Below are 14,337 nucleotides of genomic sequence, written 5' to 3' on the forward strand. Positions count from 1 at the left end.
CTGGTGGATTAATTTGTCACTTTCCTTGAAACTGGCGAACCCCTAAAAAGTTAGACAGAGATAGGAAAATACTGCCATTGTCTGTTGAGAAGTCTATGACATTCAAGGCAAGAATGAATATATGGAAGAAGAAACTTGTTTCTTCTTTACTAACAAAAGGAAAGCCTGGAAGTGAATGATATGGGTATAATTGAGAAAAAAAAAAACCTTTACGTAACTTTTTTTGCCGGGAGAGAAGACTACGCAGCACATTTTCCAGGAAGTGTGGGCTGCAACGATTGTGTGCTCTTAACTAATCCTGAGTAAGGTGGCCACTTTGACAGTCTTCTCATGCTGCCTCTGCCACCTTCTCAACCAGAAGGTACCATTTCAACTCTAACAAAGCATGATCGAAACTTATAGCCAACCTTCTCCCCGGTCTGTGACTACTGGACCTCCCGTCAGTATGAAAATTTTTATGTATTTACTTACTATTTTTCTTATCACCCAGATGATTGGGTCAGCACTTTTTGCTGTGTATCTTCACAGAAGGTTGGACAAGGTAAGATGAGCCACAAGTCTTTATTAACTGTATTTGGGGCTTTTGTTGATTTGCAGTTGGTTGGTTTCAGTTCTATCCAAATGATGGACAATGGTAGAAACTCAAATAGATGGTCTTATGGCATAATATTTGCTATCTTGTCAGCAGCAGTCCATATTCTTGTCTTTGGTTAAGGGCTTGGACTCTGGAGGCAGACTGCATGGGTTCAAATCTTATCTCTGTTCCTACCAGGTCTGTGATCCTGGGCAGTTATGTTATATTTCTATGCCCCAGTTTCCACATCTGAGAAATAGGGACAACAATGGTACCCACCTTATAGATTAGTTTAGCCATACAAAGAATGTAGAACAATGCCTGCATATAGCAAGTATTACATAGGCGTTAGCTATAATTATTTGCTAAAGTTTTGCTCAAAAAGGAAATGAATTTTTTTTAGAAAAACATTTTTTTTTTACTTCCAATTAGGGAAGGAGAGCATCAATTTGATCTGAAATTTCCTAACACTTCAGATTAGCATCGACTTGGATAAGTCCTAGAATTTGCAGTCTTTTAGTAAAAGTGGCTTCCTCTGTATAATTCTCCAAATGCCGCTTGGAGTTGCAAGCTACTCAGTTGACCTCCAAGATGTTTTAGATTATTAAATGGCTGGACTTAAGGAACGAAAGAGTAGAGTAGTTTAGCAGGTTGTTTTTCATTCTTAGAAAAGATAGCCTTTAGGATTTGTCCTGTTCCCATGTGTTTGTCCACTTCCATTGAGGGGCATTATTGGTTGTGTTGACAAAACATAAAGTCATGGGTGAACAGGAGACATCTGGCCAGTTATCAGCTGTTCTAAGAACTCTGGATGTGGGCACTGTGGGTGGGCAGCATCAGGATAACTGCATTTTCTCAGTGTTCTGCACTGGGGTACAGATCTAGAAATAAGGCCGGGAGGTTTTCTATCAGGATAAGGGGAGGCAGGGAGGGTTGAGGCAACTCACTGAGTTGCTCAGATTTTAGGTTTCACTGCTGAGAAAAGAGGGGTTCTGGGTCTGGTTGTTTGTTTTTGGCCTGGTGGTCTCTGCCAGTCAATGTCTGGACATCAGCATAGCCTTTGAAGGGAGTAGGCAAATTCACCATAGCATTTAAGTCTGGTCTTAGTGAGAATGAAAGCCACTGGTTAACTGCATCTTGTTTTGAATCTAAAAATCTAACATTAAAACAAGAAAATGATACAGAATTAGTTGATTATACAACTGAATTCCATACATCTGATTGTTCTAAGACATTGGAAAATAAAATATCTTGTTAACTTTGGAGTCCTGGTGGCTCAGTGGTTAAGAGTTCAGCTGCTAAGCAAAAGGTTGGCAGTTTGAATCCGCCAGGCGCTCCTTGGAAATTCTATAGGGTAGTTCTACTCTGTCCTGTAGGGTTACTATGAGTTGGAATTGACTTGAAGGCAATGGGTTTTTTGTCTTTTCATTAGCTTTTGGGATAATAGATGATTTCTTTGAAATATGCAAACATTTTCTATACTTACTAAAAGTAGAAAGAGAGAAATGTAATTAGAACTTAATTGACACACGTTGCAAATTAACTTCTTTTTACTAAGCACTGCATCACACACACTAAAATGAAGTGGGCAAATTAGCTCAGCAGAAAAGTATTGTATAGCCTGTGTATATAATGATCAGTCACTCCTGGAGCACTGGGGATATGACAATTATAGAATATTGCTACTACAGTGCACTGAAAACATATATAACATGTTGGGATGCAATTTTATTAGAATAACTGTGATTTCTACCTTGAGTTTCAGGTAATATGACGTTTTAATTTCTGGTTTTTGTAGATTTTTTAAAGCTGCAAATAACAAATAACAATTATCCAGTATGATATGTTGTTATTTCCCATTCATAGCCCCCAAGTTCCCCTATGCTGTAGAAGTGAACGCAGAGGCAGACACCATTAGCCGCATTCTCCTTCTGAATTACATTTCTCATGTCCCTGTTATTTCACAAATAGATAGAAGATGAAAGGAATCTCCATGAAGATTTTGTGTTCATGAAAATGATACAGAGATGCGCCAAAGGAGAGGGGTCCTTATCCTTGCTGAACTGTGAGCAAATTAAAAACCAGTTCGGAGGTTTTGTCAAGGTAAGGAGCTCAGTTGTTGGTACAAGTGTAGTTGAAAAGTTCTACTGCATTTGCTAGGTTGGGAAACTGAAATCCGACCATGTAACAGTTTAAACATTTGTAATATGTGTGTGTGTGTGTATCGAAAAGAAAGAAAGAAAGCCAAAATGCTATGTTAAAAGTGGAAAGGAAAGTTGGAAGTAGGCACATTTCTACTTGATAAGAACAAAAAGTCTCTCTGGGGAAAAGACACAGACTCTCACGGGTACCGTTCACACACAGACACACACTCATACACACAGCTGCCTCTGGGCAAAATTACGAAGTACACCCAGCTTGTTTTTTGTATTTCTTTTTCTCACCATTCAAACCTCTATGTCTTTGCACTGTGGACCCATGGTCTGGTCTCCAATTCCCAGGGAAGCAATAACCACCGGAGTAGTAGGGACTCCTAAAGACTGATAAACTTTAACATACTAAGAAATGCTTCTCTGATGATGGAATTTCAGGCGCCATGAAGGTGAAATTTTTTTCCTTTTATCGTGGGGAGGGGTGCAGGGAATGGGTGGTGGACCTTCGCAGTTCTGTTCAGATCAGACCCTACATGATACCCCTTGCTCATGAAGCCAGTCCCCTCTAGGGCCAACCATGACTTGAAGCAGAGCAGGTTCAAAGCCTTCTAGCCCGACAGACTGGTACCCAGCACAAAGTCACTGCGGTGGTTGTGACCCATAATGGGTATCGAAAACAAGAATTTTACAGAAACTTTTCTGAGAATGGAAACCCTGGTGGCATAGTGACTAAGTGCTACGGCTGCTAACCAAGAGGTCGGCAGTTCGAACTCGCAGGGCGCTCCTTGGAAACTATGGAGCAGTTCTACTCTGTCCTGTAGGGTCGCTAGGAGTCGGAATCGACTCGACAGCAGTGGGTTTTTGGGTGGGCTTTCGGAGGATGCACCTCCAACATTCATTACCTCATCACAGACGTGGGGTCTAGGACCTCTTTCTCCTGAGGCAGAACTTCAAGAATTCTTTTTGCCCTTTTCTCTCTCAGAGCTGAATCAAATACCCTTGGCCCTCAGCTCCTTTTGGGGTCATGTCTAGGAGGTAGTACTCCATGTTGAAGACAGCTCTTTGCCAGGTGGGTGGGTATCTGGCTAAACCAACAGGAGTTAGTCCTCACATGTAGACAATATGTAATTTAAGCCAGGAGTGCAGGGCTATAGATCTTAGTCCTGAGCTCATTCCTATCTTCCTGTACTGTAGCGGATGTGTAATCTAACCCAGTAGTGAAGATTCTAAGAGGTTAGTCCTGAGTCACCTCCAGGGATCAGAATGCAGCTCAAATATGCTGCTGGTTCTCAAGGTTTTTTTTTTTTAATTTTTATTGTGCTTTAAGTGAAAGTTTACAAATCAAGTCAGTCTCTCATAGAAAAACTTATATACACCTTACTATATACTCCTAGTTGCTCTCCTTCTAATGTGACAGCACACTCCTTCCTTCCACTCTCTATTTTCGTGTCCATTCAGCCAGCCTCTGTCCCCCTCTGCCCTCTCATCTCCTTCTCAGGTTCTTTTAATCTAGGTTGTTGTTGAAGACTTCTAACCCATTATTTGCAAGGCCTGGCTGCCTGGCATTGGGAAAGATTTGAGTTTCTCTGGTTCTTTGAGGATTCTGGCCAGTACGACAGAGTATTGAGAGGCATTGTACATTTAAATGTGAATAAAAAAATTGTCAAACGAACAGTTAATAACCCAAATAACATATTGAATGTGGGTGGCTGTGTGAACTTGGGCAAATGACTTCACCACTCTGGGCCTCAGTTTTCTTATTTATGAAATGAGAGGGTTGAGATTCTCTGTGAGGGCACTGCCAGCTCTGACATTCTGTAATTATGTGACCAGACTTCAGTTCCCTCCAATGGCAGTGAGAGCAGTTGTTGGGTTTTTTTCCTCTCTTTCTTGGAAACCCTGGTGGTGCAGTGGTTAAGAGCTATGGCTGCTAACCAAAAAGGTCAGCAGTTCGAATCCACCAGGCACTCCTTAGAAACCCTATGGGGCAGTTCTACTCAGTCCTATAGGGTTGCTATGAGTCGGAATCAACTCAATAGCAACAGGTTTGGTTTTCTGATTTTCTCTCTTTCTCACTGAGAGTTTGACAGTTGAACTGAGAATTCTTCATGTCTTGATTTTATGTCGGTGATGTAAAACTTCCAGAATCAGCTACCCAGGACTAGAAAAAGGAAAGCAGCTGGGTTGGCCTCCCTGCTTAGGCTTGTATGAAAAAAGTGACAGCTCCAAAGTTTCATATTCTACAAGGGTAGACCTTCTTAGACAATTCAGCCTGGGCCTGGGTGATCTCCTCCTTCCATGTGGCAGAGGAGGCCCCTTGTCTCTACTGTAGCAGGTGTGGAACCTCAGTCAATGCCATCTGTGCCCATGATAGGCACAATGGTTAAATACAAAGTCGTCCAGCTACCCAGTCCTCCCATAATCACTGATTCCCTTTCCATTGTCCATTCCCCAACATTGCTCCTTATATGATAGTTTGGACTTTATTTATTTGTTTGTTTGTTTTACCCAACAGGACAATTACAGGACAACCTCAGGCTGGATTTTTTTTTTTTTTAGCTAATGGTAGCAAGGGTTCTAACCTAAAATTTAAAATTTGGGGCTTCTAATCATAGGGCTTGAAGGCAATCTTAGAAATCATCAAATTCAATTTTCAGTCCAGAACTTCAGTCCTCTCCCCTCTGTCCCTACACAGGGGTCATCCCATCTCTGTTTGAACATGTCTAATGACAAGAAATTCACAACCTCTTGAGGCAGGGAGCATCAAACTCTCAGTCTGGGGGGAAGATGGGACTCAGGGACTATGTTAGGGGAAGTGGAAACAGCGTTTTGCGTAGTACAATTTCACACCAAGATTCACTACCCACCCGCCCACCTATCACAATGACCAGTTCTATGATTACCTGTCCACCAATGCCTGCGATCCCCTTGATAGATAGGGTCAAAGCATTTCCTTTTCGAGCGAAAGGTAAACATGTCTGTAGCCGCCACATAGAATTCCGGCTAATAGAGATATCACAAATCCCAGATTTTCTGAGGCCATCTTTTAAAAATCTTTCAGTTGAGGTGGTGAGTGAAGTAAGAAAAAAAAAAAAAGGCCCTGGGGAGTGTGGCTGAGGGAAAGTTCACAGAAGGCAAAGCTGGGCACATAAAAGGCAACTTTGCTGACTTCACGTTTTCGTCTAGGCTGGCCCTGACATAAACGCACCCACCTAGCCTAAAAGTATCTCAACCTCGATCATCACACTCCATTTTTCAAAAATACACGAAATAGTCATTTGTTTACTTATCTCGCAAACATTTTCCTGTTGCCGCTTTTTCACAGTGCAGCGCTTCAACTCAAATGGAAAGTTGAGACTCTGCGGCCCATGTGAGCGTTTCGAGGCGCAAGCTCCCCTTTGGGCTCTTGCCTTACACCCTGCCATCTGGCAACTGAGCTGAGCCTACAACAATACATTCAAGAGAAACAACAGAAGTTCCTTTTAGGGGAGGAGTGAAAAGGAAGGGGCCTGAGGACAATTGATTCCAGTAATGGGAAGGAGTACAAGGACTTTGATTATGTGAACACGTGAAAATACTCCTTTCGGTTCCGAGTATAGCATGATGGAAGAGTCGAGCTTAGCCTATGAATGTGATCTAGTAGATTCTATCCTTGGCTTCAGCCTCAGACTCTTTGGGTGACCTCATTCTCCAGTGTCTCCAGTTGCTGTCAAGTTGACTCCGACTCATGGTGACCCCAGGTGTGTCAGAGTAGAGCTGTGACCCACAGGGTTTTCAGTGGCTGAGTTTTCAGAAGTAGATCACCAAGCCTTTCTCCCGAGTCACCTCTGGGTGGACTCGAACCTCCAACTCTTTGGTTAGCAGCTAAGTGCATTAACTGTTTTCACCACCTCATACCAGTCATTTAAGCCCTCCAGGCCTTTGATTCAGTGTCTTTAAAATGGCAGCAATAGCCTTCATTACCTTCTAACCTGTGTCGACGGCAGTCCCTGTTAGCGTCTTTAAGTACCTCCAGCCTTCCTTCAGGAAACCCTGCGGGTGTAGCGGTTAAAAGCTACGGCTAACCAAAAAGTTGGCAGTTCGAATCCACCAGGTGCTCCTAGGAAACCTATGGGGAAGTTCTACTCTGTCCTATGGGGTTGACATGAGTCGGAATTGACTCGACTCCGCGGCAACGGGTTTGTTTTTCTTGGTTTTTTAGCCTTCCTTCAGCTGATAAGTGAGAAGAAAGCCCTTAAGAAATGTTGCATTCCTTTGAACATTAGCAGCATTGGGGGATGACCTGTGTTTCCTAAATGCTGATTATTCTAAATAAATGCAGGCCATTCAGGGCAACCAGCAACAAGAGAATCTCTTCAGTTCATTAAAAGGGACAAGAAACATAACAAAAGTCTGAAGGTCTTTTCATAGTCTTGGATTTCTCTCCCAAGGTCAAACTTACTATTACCTTGTCCGAAGTGACTTCAGGCCCATTTTATCCTAATAGATACAACACAATGCTTTATGTTTAACAACATTCCATATACCAGTTTCCACAGCAGAAGCATTCCCCCACTGGGTATTATTTGTCAATACCTCACAAAGCAGGAAGGTTGGGGTCACAGAAGGGGTCAGTATCACAGTCTCTGGTCTGGAAAAAGCTCTGGGATGGAGATAATAAGGCCTGGATTCTGCTTCCGGACTCACCCCTGGGCTTTCTGGGCTGCCAGTTCATCTGTCAGAGCAGTGGGCTTCCAATCACTATGATAAAATTAATGACAGGATCTGAGTCTCTATGATAATCTTCACCAGAAACAGGCAACAGGGTAATGACAGATGCCAAATGAAGAATAGGTCTCCAACCCCACAGCGGAGCCCCTGCCCAAATGACCTTTCGTAAATTTTTTTTTAATGATTCTTATTTTAGGATATAATGCGAAATGAAGAGGCGAAGAAGAAAGAAAAAACTTTTGAAATGCAAAAAGGTAGGTTGCTATTTACTGATCTCTGTGAATACTTACAAACAGAAAGGAAGCTTGATGTTGTTGTTAGATGCCCTTGAGTTGGTTCCAACTCATAGTGACCCCAAGTGCAACAAAACTAAACACTGCCAGGTCCTGCACCACCCTCACAGTTACTCTGAGGAGGCAGCTCTTCCCCAGTCATATTTTGAGGGCCTTCCAACCTGAGGGGCTCATCTTCTGGCTCTACATCAGACAGTGTTCCGCTGCTGTTCGTAAGGTTTTCACCGGCTAATTTTTTCAGAAGTAGACCTCCAGGTCCTTCTGCCTAGTATGTCTTAGTCTGGAAGCCCTGCTGAAACCTGACCACCATGGCTGACCCTGCTGGTATTGGAAATACTGGTAGCATAACTTGCAGCATCACAGCAATATGTAAGCCACCACAGTATGACAATCTGACAGACAAAAGGAAGCTTAGGTCGATTATGTTGTACAACTCAGTGTTGAATCTGGAGACTTTTAGCTCTGGAAAGAAAACAGGAACTCAATGGCCAAATTGACACCTTCTCTGGTCCTTGTGGTTTGGAAAGGCTTCATGTATACATATTTATGAGGAAGGCTCTGCTCCTTTAATGCTGACAATACCAAGTGCAAAGAAATCTCTTTATTTTTAATACCTTAATCAAAACAACCATAGAGCCTGGGATCACCTAAGGAAGATAAGATGACAAGAAAGCCATCATTTGGTAGCAGTGGCATTCATTACTCGATGATAAGTTTCTCACAAGGAACAGTAGCCAGGTGGAGCCTCTGGGGTCAAGGAACAATTTTTATGACAATGTTCTTGACCCTCTTCTTGAAATCATAGAATCCCAAACATCTCAGGGTGGGAAGGGACCTGGACAGTTCTCAAATCCAGTACCATCCCCAGAGCACGAGCCTCCTTCCCAACAGCACTAACTGCCTGGCCTCTGATTGAACATGTCGGAGGATGAGACACTTCTACCCCATAAGGCAGCCTGGTCCATCGATGGAGAGCTCTAATAATGGTAGTAAGATTACTATACTGCTCAAGAGAAGTCTTTCCTTCTCTTGAACCAAAATGTGCCTGCCTGTTATCTCCACTTGCTGGACCTAGTTCTGCTCTTTGGGCCCATATCAAAAAAGTATCAGTCCTCTCCTACACAGCAGCTGTCCAGGTATTTAAGACAGCAGTCATAGGCCCCTGAGCCTTTTCTTCCCCAGGCTAAACATGCCCAATACCTTCCACTGTTCCTCCTATGACCCTTCCTCTCCTAATTGTCTCCTTTTTTGGACACACTAACTTTTCCCTCTTCCCCTTAGAAGGTAGTGCCCTAAACCAAACACAATAATTCCTGAAGTAGCCTTAGCAGCAGAGTATGGAGAAGGTGGAGTGGTGGTCAAGGGGATGTTGGTAGAGAGACTTTTGTAACAGAGTCTGTGAACATGATGCCATGACTCATGTAAATTTAACACATGCACACAGAGATACATACAGAGCTAGAGATATGGCTTCTGAGGCAAAGAGAGCACTCAGAGCCTGTCTGAAGTATTGGCTTGGATGCTACAGGGTCCTCTGATTTCCATGAAGGTTTGCCTTTAAAATGACTGACTTCAAGACATGTTGAGTGGTAACATGCTGTCTGTTAATTACAGTGAAATTTGAAGGAAGAGTTCATGTGGAGTCTGCCTTACAGTCCTCAATAAAATAATAAACTTAACCAAACTGGTAATTTAGGTTATATAAATTGACTCAACATTTATAGGGTACCTACAAAGTGCCCAGTACCAGGCTCATAACTGGAAAAAAAAAAAGGAAACCCATAAGTCTCTGCCCTTTGAAAGCTGGCACATCTAATTAAGGAGCAAGGCTTTTCTACATGAAAAACAATTAGAGATGGATAGGATAGTTTGACCAGTTGCTTGCCTGAATCAGGCACCAGAAATATCTTACTAGCTCAGTGTGTAGACATGACCTTGGGGCCCACTAAGACTCCCAATATACAGGAGTTATTCCTAAAATCCAGATTCACGATATGTTGAATGAAAACCAGTGTTTTGGGGCTTGTGTCAGTCTATGTAAAGTGGAATCCAGTCCTGAATAACTATTAAGAGAATGGGATCAATGGAAGCACCCAATTTAATTGTTAAGATTTGTTAGAAATCAACTTTTCCCTCAGTGGGGGGAATTCCAGACTATTTTATTCTCCCTTTCACATAGCCTGTTTAAGCACAGTCTCTATTATACAGTCATAAGACTGGACCAAATAGTTCTGTGGACAGTTTTGCATTATTTTGGCCTGAAAGTTTGCTTTTGGTTTCATTTCAGGTGATCAGGAGCCTCAAATTGCAGCCCATGTCATAAGTGATGCCAGTAGTAAAACAGCGTCTGGTAAGTAAGTCCCACAGCATCCTCAGCGTCAGCTCCCCAAGGCGGAATGCTGGCATGTGGCAGCAACGCAGCTCAGGCTCCTCTCTTCATCTGGGGCCTAACTTACGAACCTACCCATACACCTCACATACGCTCTCCTTTGTCTTCAAAGCAAGCTTAAATGCCCAAATGGGACTTGGAGGGACAAAAGGAGGTGGAAAGCAGTCTCCAAGTCCTGATTATGTTCTTGCTCAATGGCTGATTCTATATGATGCATTATTGGGTGGAAGGACTATTATTCCAACAACATGGAAGAAATGGCAGGTAGTGACCTCCTGACTGAAAGCGTCCCTCCTCCTAACCTTTCTTCATCCGTGTATCAGTGGGTCTGGAGGGGTATCTCCCGCCATCTATCAATCCCTGTATGATTAACCCCAGCCTTCTTGGGGCCTGCCTCAGGGAAATTAAAGGTAAAATCACTCTGCAAAGATCAATAGGTGCCGGGACGTTAGATTTTCCAATGAAGTAACAACAGACGACATACCATGATCTTTCCAGCTCTGAACAATTTTTTTCCATACACGTTCAGCCATCATTCTAGCCCTTAGATCTTTTTTCCCAAATCTGTACCTTGTGATAGTTGGTGCTGGAGAATGTGTTGCATCTGATAAATGGATGGAAACACACACGCTAGCACAAAATCCCCCATCAACATAAAGGCAGTCCGAGAGCATCAGAGTAGTCTTTGAAAAATTCAGCAGAGTGCTCTGGAATGGAGTTCTAAACAGAGAGAGAGAGAACACACGACACCACCCCACCTCACAGGTAGCTTCTCAGTGGGTGGAACACACACAAGGTCATCACGGAATGGACCTAAAAGCACTCGATAGGGAGTTTGGGAACACTGGTGCTCAAGAACCCTGGCCACTACTTGCTGGGTGACCTCAGGCAAGTCCCTTTACTTACACAGCTGTTTCCTGCTTCGCCTACTTCACGTGGTTGCTCTGAGCACCAAATCAGCTAATGTGGAAGAAAGTTAAACTGTCAAGTGTTATACCAATGTAAGGTGTCACTACTTAGCTTACTTCACTGTGGTTTATATGTCAAAAGAATGGCATGAAGCTCCACATTAATATCAGTTAAGCCCATGACATTTAATAATTCTGTGAAGTACCCCTTGCTCAGAAAAAACACTTATGGGAGTACATGACAGGTGTCCAAGGTGGCCATCCACATGGCACCTTCTCATTTGGATTCGATGACAACAGCAGAGAAACCTCCTGGAAGAATAGCTTTCCGCTAGTCTTTGTCCATCTGTATCTGAATCCTGTTTTCTTGCTTCTGGGTTTATTTCATGGGGCTCAGATTCTCCCAAAAGGCCCATGGTTGATATTGGTCCTAGAATATTTTACAGTCTGACTCACAGTAGGTCTGCAGGGAATCGTGGGAAGACAATAACATTCCTCTCCCCATCTTCCCATCAACCCCATACTTCTCATTCTTATCTGGTCATGCTGTTACAAACTGCACCTTCCTCCCTCAGCCAGGACTAAACTTACTGGACTGAAAGACAGGGCTCCTCCCCCTTTGTTCTCCATCAAATGGTCCAAAAGTGAAAAGTTTGGGGGCTGATTTCTATGTCAAAAACATCACGATGAGGTATCCTTTTTGGAGTGGTCTGGGGACCCCCAAAATGTCAGGCATTTCAAGATGTCTCCTTACTCCTAAAGGATGCCTCTTAGTAGGTAGGATCTTGCACCGTGATAACCTAAGACCACCAAGTGGGAATAAAAAATGGCTCAAGGAAGCATCCACATCAGTACACTTTCACTTCTCCCCACCCCCCACCCCCACCCCTATAGACCTCTGTAGAAGCTGAGATTTGAAATCGGGTGCACACACCACTTTGAACCCACTCACCATCTCAGCTGAGAAAATGGCACACTGTTGGTGGGTACTCGGCTTAGCCACAAGAATATAGGTACTTTCAAGTTGATGGCGCCTACTACAATGGGAGATCAAAACACACAGTGAAATGACAGGTTTATTTTCATACTTCCTTGCCTAATTTTAGTCCTTGCTGTGGGAGGCAGGTCGGGTTTGCAACAGCATGATCGCTAGGAAGAAATGGGGTCTTTCCTTCTCTCCAGGCTGAGACTGAGCTAGGTGGACTGGCAACTCTTGGACTGTAAAATTCATGGCAAGCAAGGTGTCGACGTTCACATTAGCAAGGGTTTTGTCCAAATAATTTGGCATGTGTAATTTATGGCATAGAATTTTTCAATCATTGGCGCTTTCTTAAATTCAAGGGCAAATTGGCTTAAACAATCCTTGGTGGTAGCTAGAAATTCACAGGGGCTGTATGCTACTTACTTTAATCTTCACCACAAGTCTCTGAGACAGGCTTAAATATTAGCCCCATGTTGCAGACAAGGAGGAGTCCCTGGGAGACACAAACGGTTAAGCACTTAGCTACTAACCACAGAGTTGGTGGTTCGAATCCACCCAGAGGTACCTCAGAAGAAAGGTCCAGTGATCTACTTCCCAAAAATCAGCCATTGAAAACTTTATGGAGTGTAGGTCTACTCTGAAACACATGGGGTCACCATGAGTCAGAATCGACTTGACAGCAACTGGCTTGTTTTTTCTTGTTTTGTTTGGTAAAGATGAGGAACTGAGGCTCGGGGAGGTTTAGTGACTTGCCCAAGCTTGAACGAAGCCTTGAGTGGAACCAAGTTCCATTTGACCCTAAAGCCCATGCTGTTTGTCAGCCACAGTTCCTTCCTAGACTCGGAGGGATAGAAGGGTCCTGACAAATCCCCAGTGCCCAGTACCCCACATGGAACTATATTTTCTGCTAGAATGTAAACCATGTTATGTTTCACCTCACCACAAATTTCTCCCTTCTCCATTACAGTTCTCCAGTGGGCCGAAAAAGGATATTACACCATGAGCACCAAGTTGGTAGAACTCAAATATAAGAAGCAGCTGACCGTTCAAAGACAAGGGCTGTATTATATCTATGCCCAAGTCACCTTCTGTTCCAATCGGGAAGCTTCGGGACAAATGCCATTTATAGCTAGCCTCTGCCTGAGGTCCCCAAGTGAATCTGAAAGAATCTTACTCAGAGCAGCAAATACCCACAGTTCCTCCAAGCCTTGCGGACAACAATCCATCCACTTGGGAGGAGTTTTTGAATTGCAACCAGGTGCTTCGGTATTTGTCAACGTGACTGACCCAAGCCAAGTGAGTCACGGGACTGGCTTCACGTCTTTCGGCCTACTCAAACTCTGAACAGTGGAGCCTCCCCGACTGCGGCTGAGCTGACATGGGCAGTCTTCATAATACAGCAAAGCAGTTAAGACCACCCCCTGTTGAACTGCCTATTTATAACCCTAGGACCCTCCTCAGGGAGAACTATTTATTATATACCCCAAGGCATGTAGGGCTGTAATAAGTGAATTACAGGGCGGGGGAAACTAAAACAGGCCCTGCTCCATGAGCGCTTCTATTCAGAAGCAGAAACCCCACTGACGCAGACATCCAGAGAGTCATAAGAGAAAATCATCACGCACAGAGTGAATGCTGAGCAAACCGCAGATAATTCACCAAGTTTAGTTCTGTTTCTTTCGTGTGCAATGTCTTCCAGTGGATCGTGTATTTAATTGATCAGTGGAGATGTGGAAGGGAAATGAGGAGAAGCCTCCACTCACATTCAATTATGGTTGACTCTGGGACGCTGTGGCCCTGATAGGGAATCAGGTTCTATAAAGTCCAACACAATGGAGAACTGAAAAACCCTGGTTCCACCATATACCCCGACACTCAGTCTCTCCCTCTCTTTACCACACGTGTGTGTGTGCGCGCACGCACACACGCGCACACACACACACAAGTCAGGCAGTTGCTAATCAGTTATCTAATCTCAACACTGTCCCTATCTCTGCCACTGTAGATGGGGAGGGCAGGGAAAGCAGCTCTGAGCCCTGCCCACTCCTCATCGCGAAGTAACTGTATTTAAAGGAAATCTATTGTATCTATCTGCGGTCTCCATTGTTTCCAGAGTGAACTCGTGATTTTCTTGTTATTTATTTTTTGAATAATAAAGATTCTATAACATTACCGTTGTCATTCAGTACCTAAAGCCCTAGGCTGGGGTGGGGGAGGAAGAAGCATTTGGAGGAAATGGTCCAAGCCTTTGTGATAGTTCATAAACTGTTCCCAAGCTTGTTACATCATAAAATATCTTGGCGACAGCAGACTCTCTGGAAGTAGGCT

The 14,337-nt window shown here is 43.6% G+C and overlaps 1 protein-coding gene across 1 annotated transcript; it reads left to right on the top strand.

The window, feature by feature from the left end:
- The first annotated feature begins 238 nt into the window (after window positions 1–238).
- Window positions 239–14,118, top strand: CD40LG (CD40 ligand). Its single transcript, XM_003420493.4, has 5 exons — window positions 239–541; window positions 2,546–2,677; window positions 7,634–7,691; window positions 10,018–10,080; window positions 12,977–14,118. Exons 1-5 carry the CDS (start codon window positions 386–388, stop codon window positions 13,351–13,353), a joined length of 786 nt encoding a protein of 261 aa, XP_003420541.1. The 5' UTR covers window positions 239–385; the 3' UTR covers window positions 13,354–14,118.
- The last annotated feature ends 219 nt before the right edge of the window (window positions 14,119–14,337 follow it).

The sequence above is a fragment of the Loxodonta africana genome, chromosome X (genome assembly GCF_030014295.1).
Source record: "Loxodonta africana isolate mLoxAfr1 chromosome X, mLoxAfr1.hap2, whole genome shotgun sequence".
NCBI lineage: Eukaryota > Metazoa > Chordata > Mammalia > Proboscidea > Elephantidae > Loxodonta > Loxodonta africana.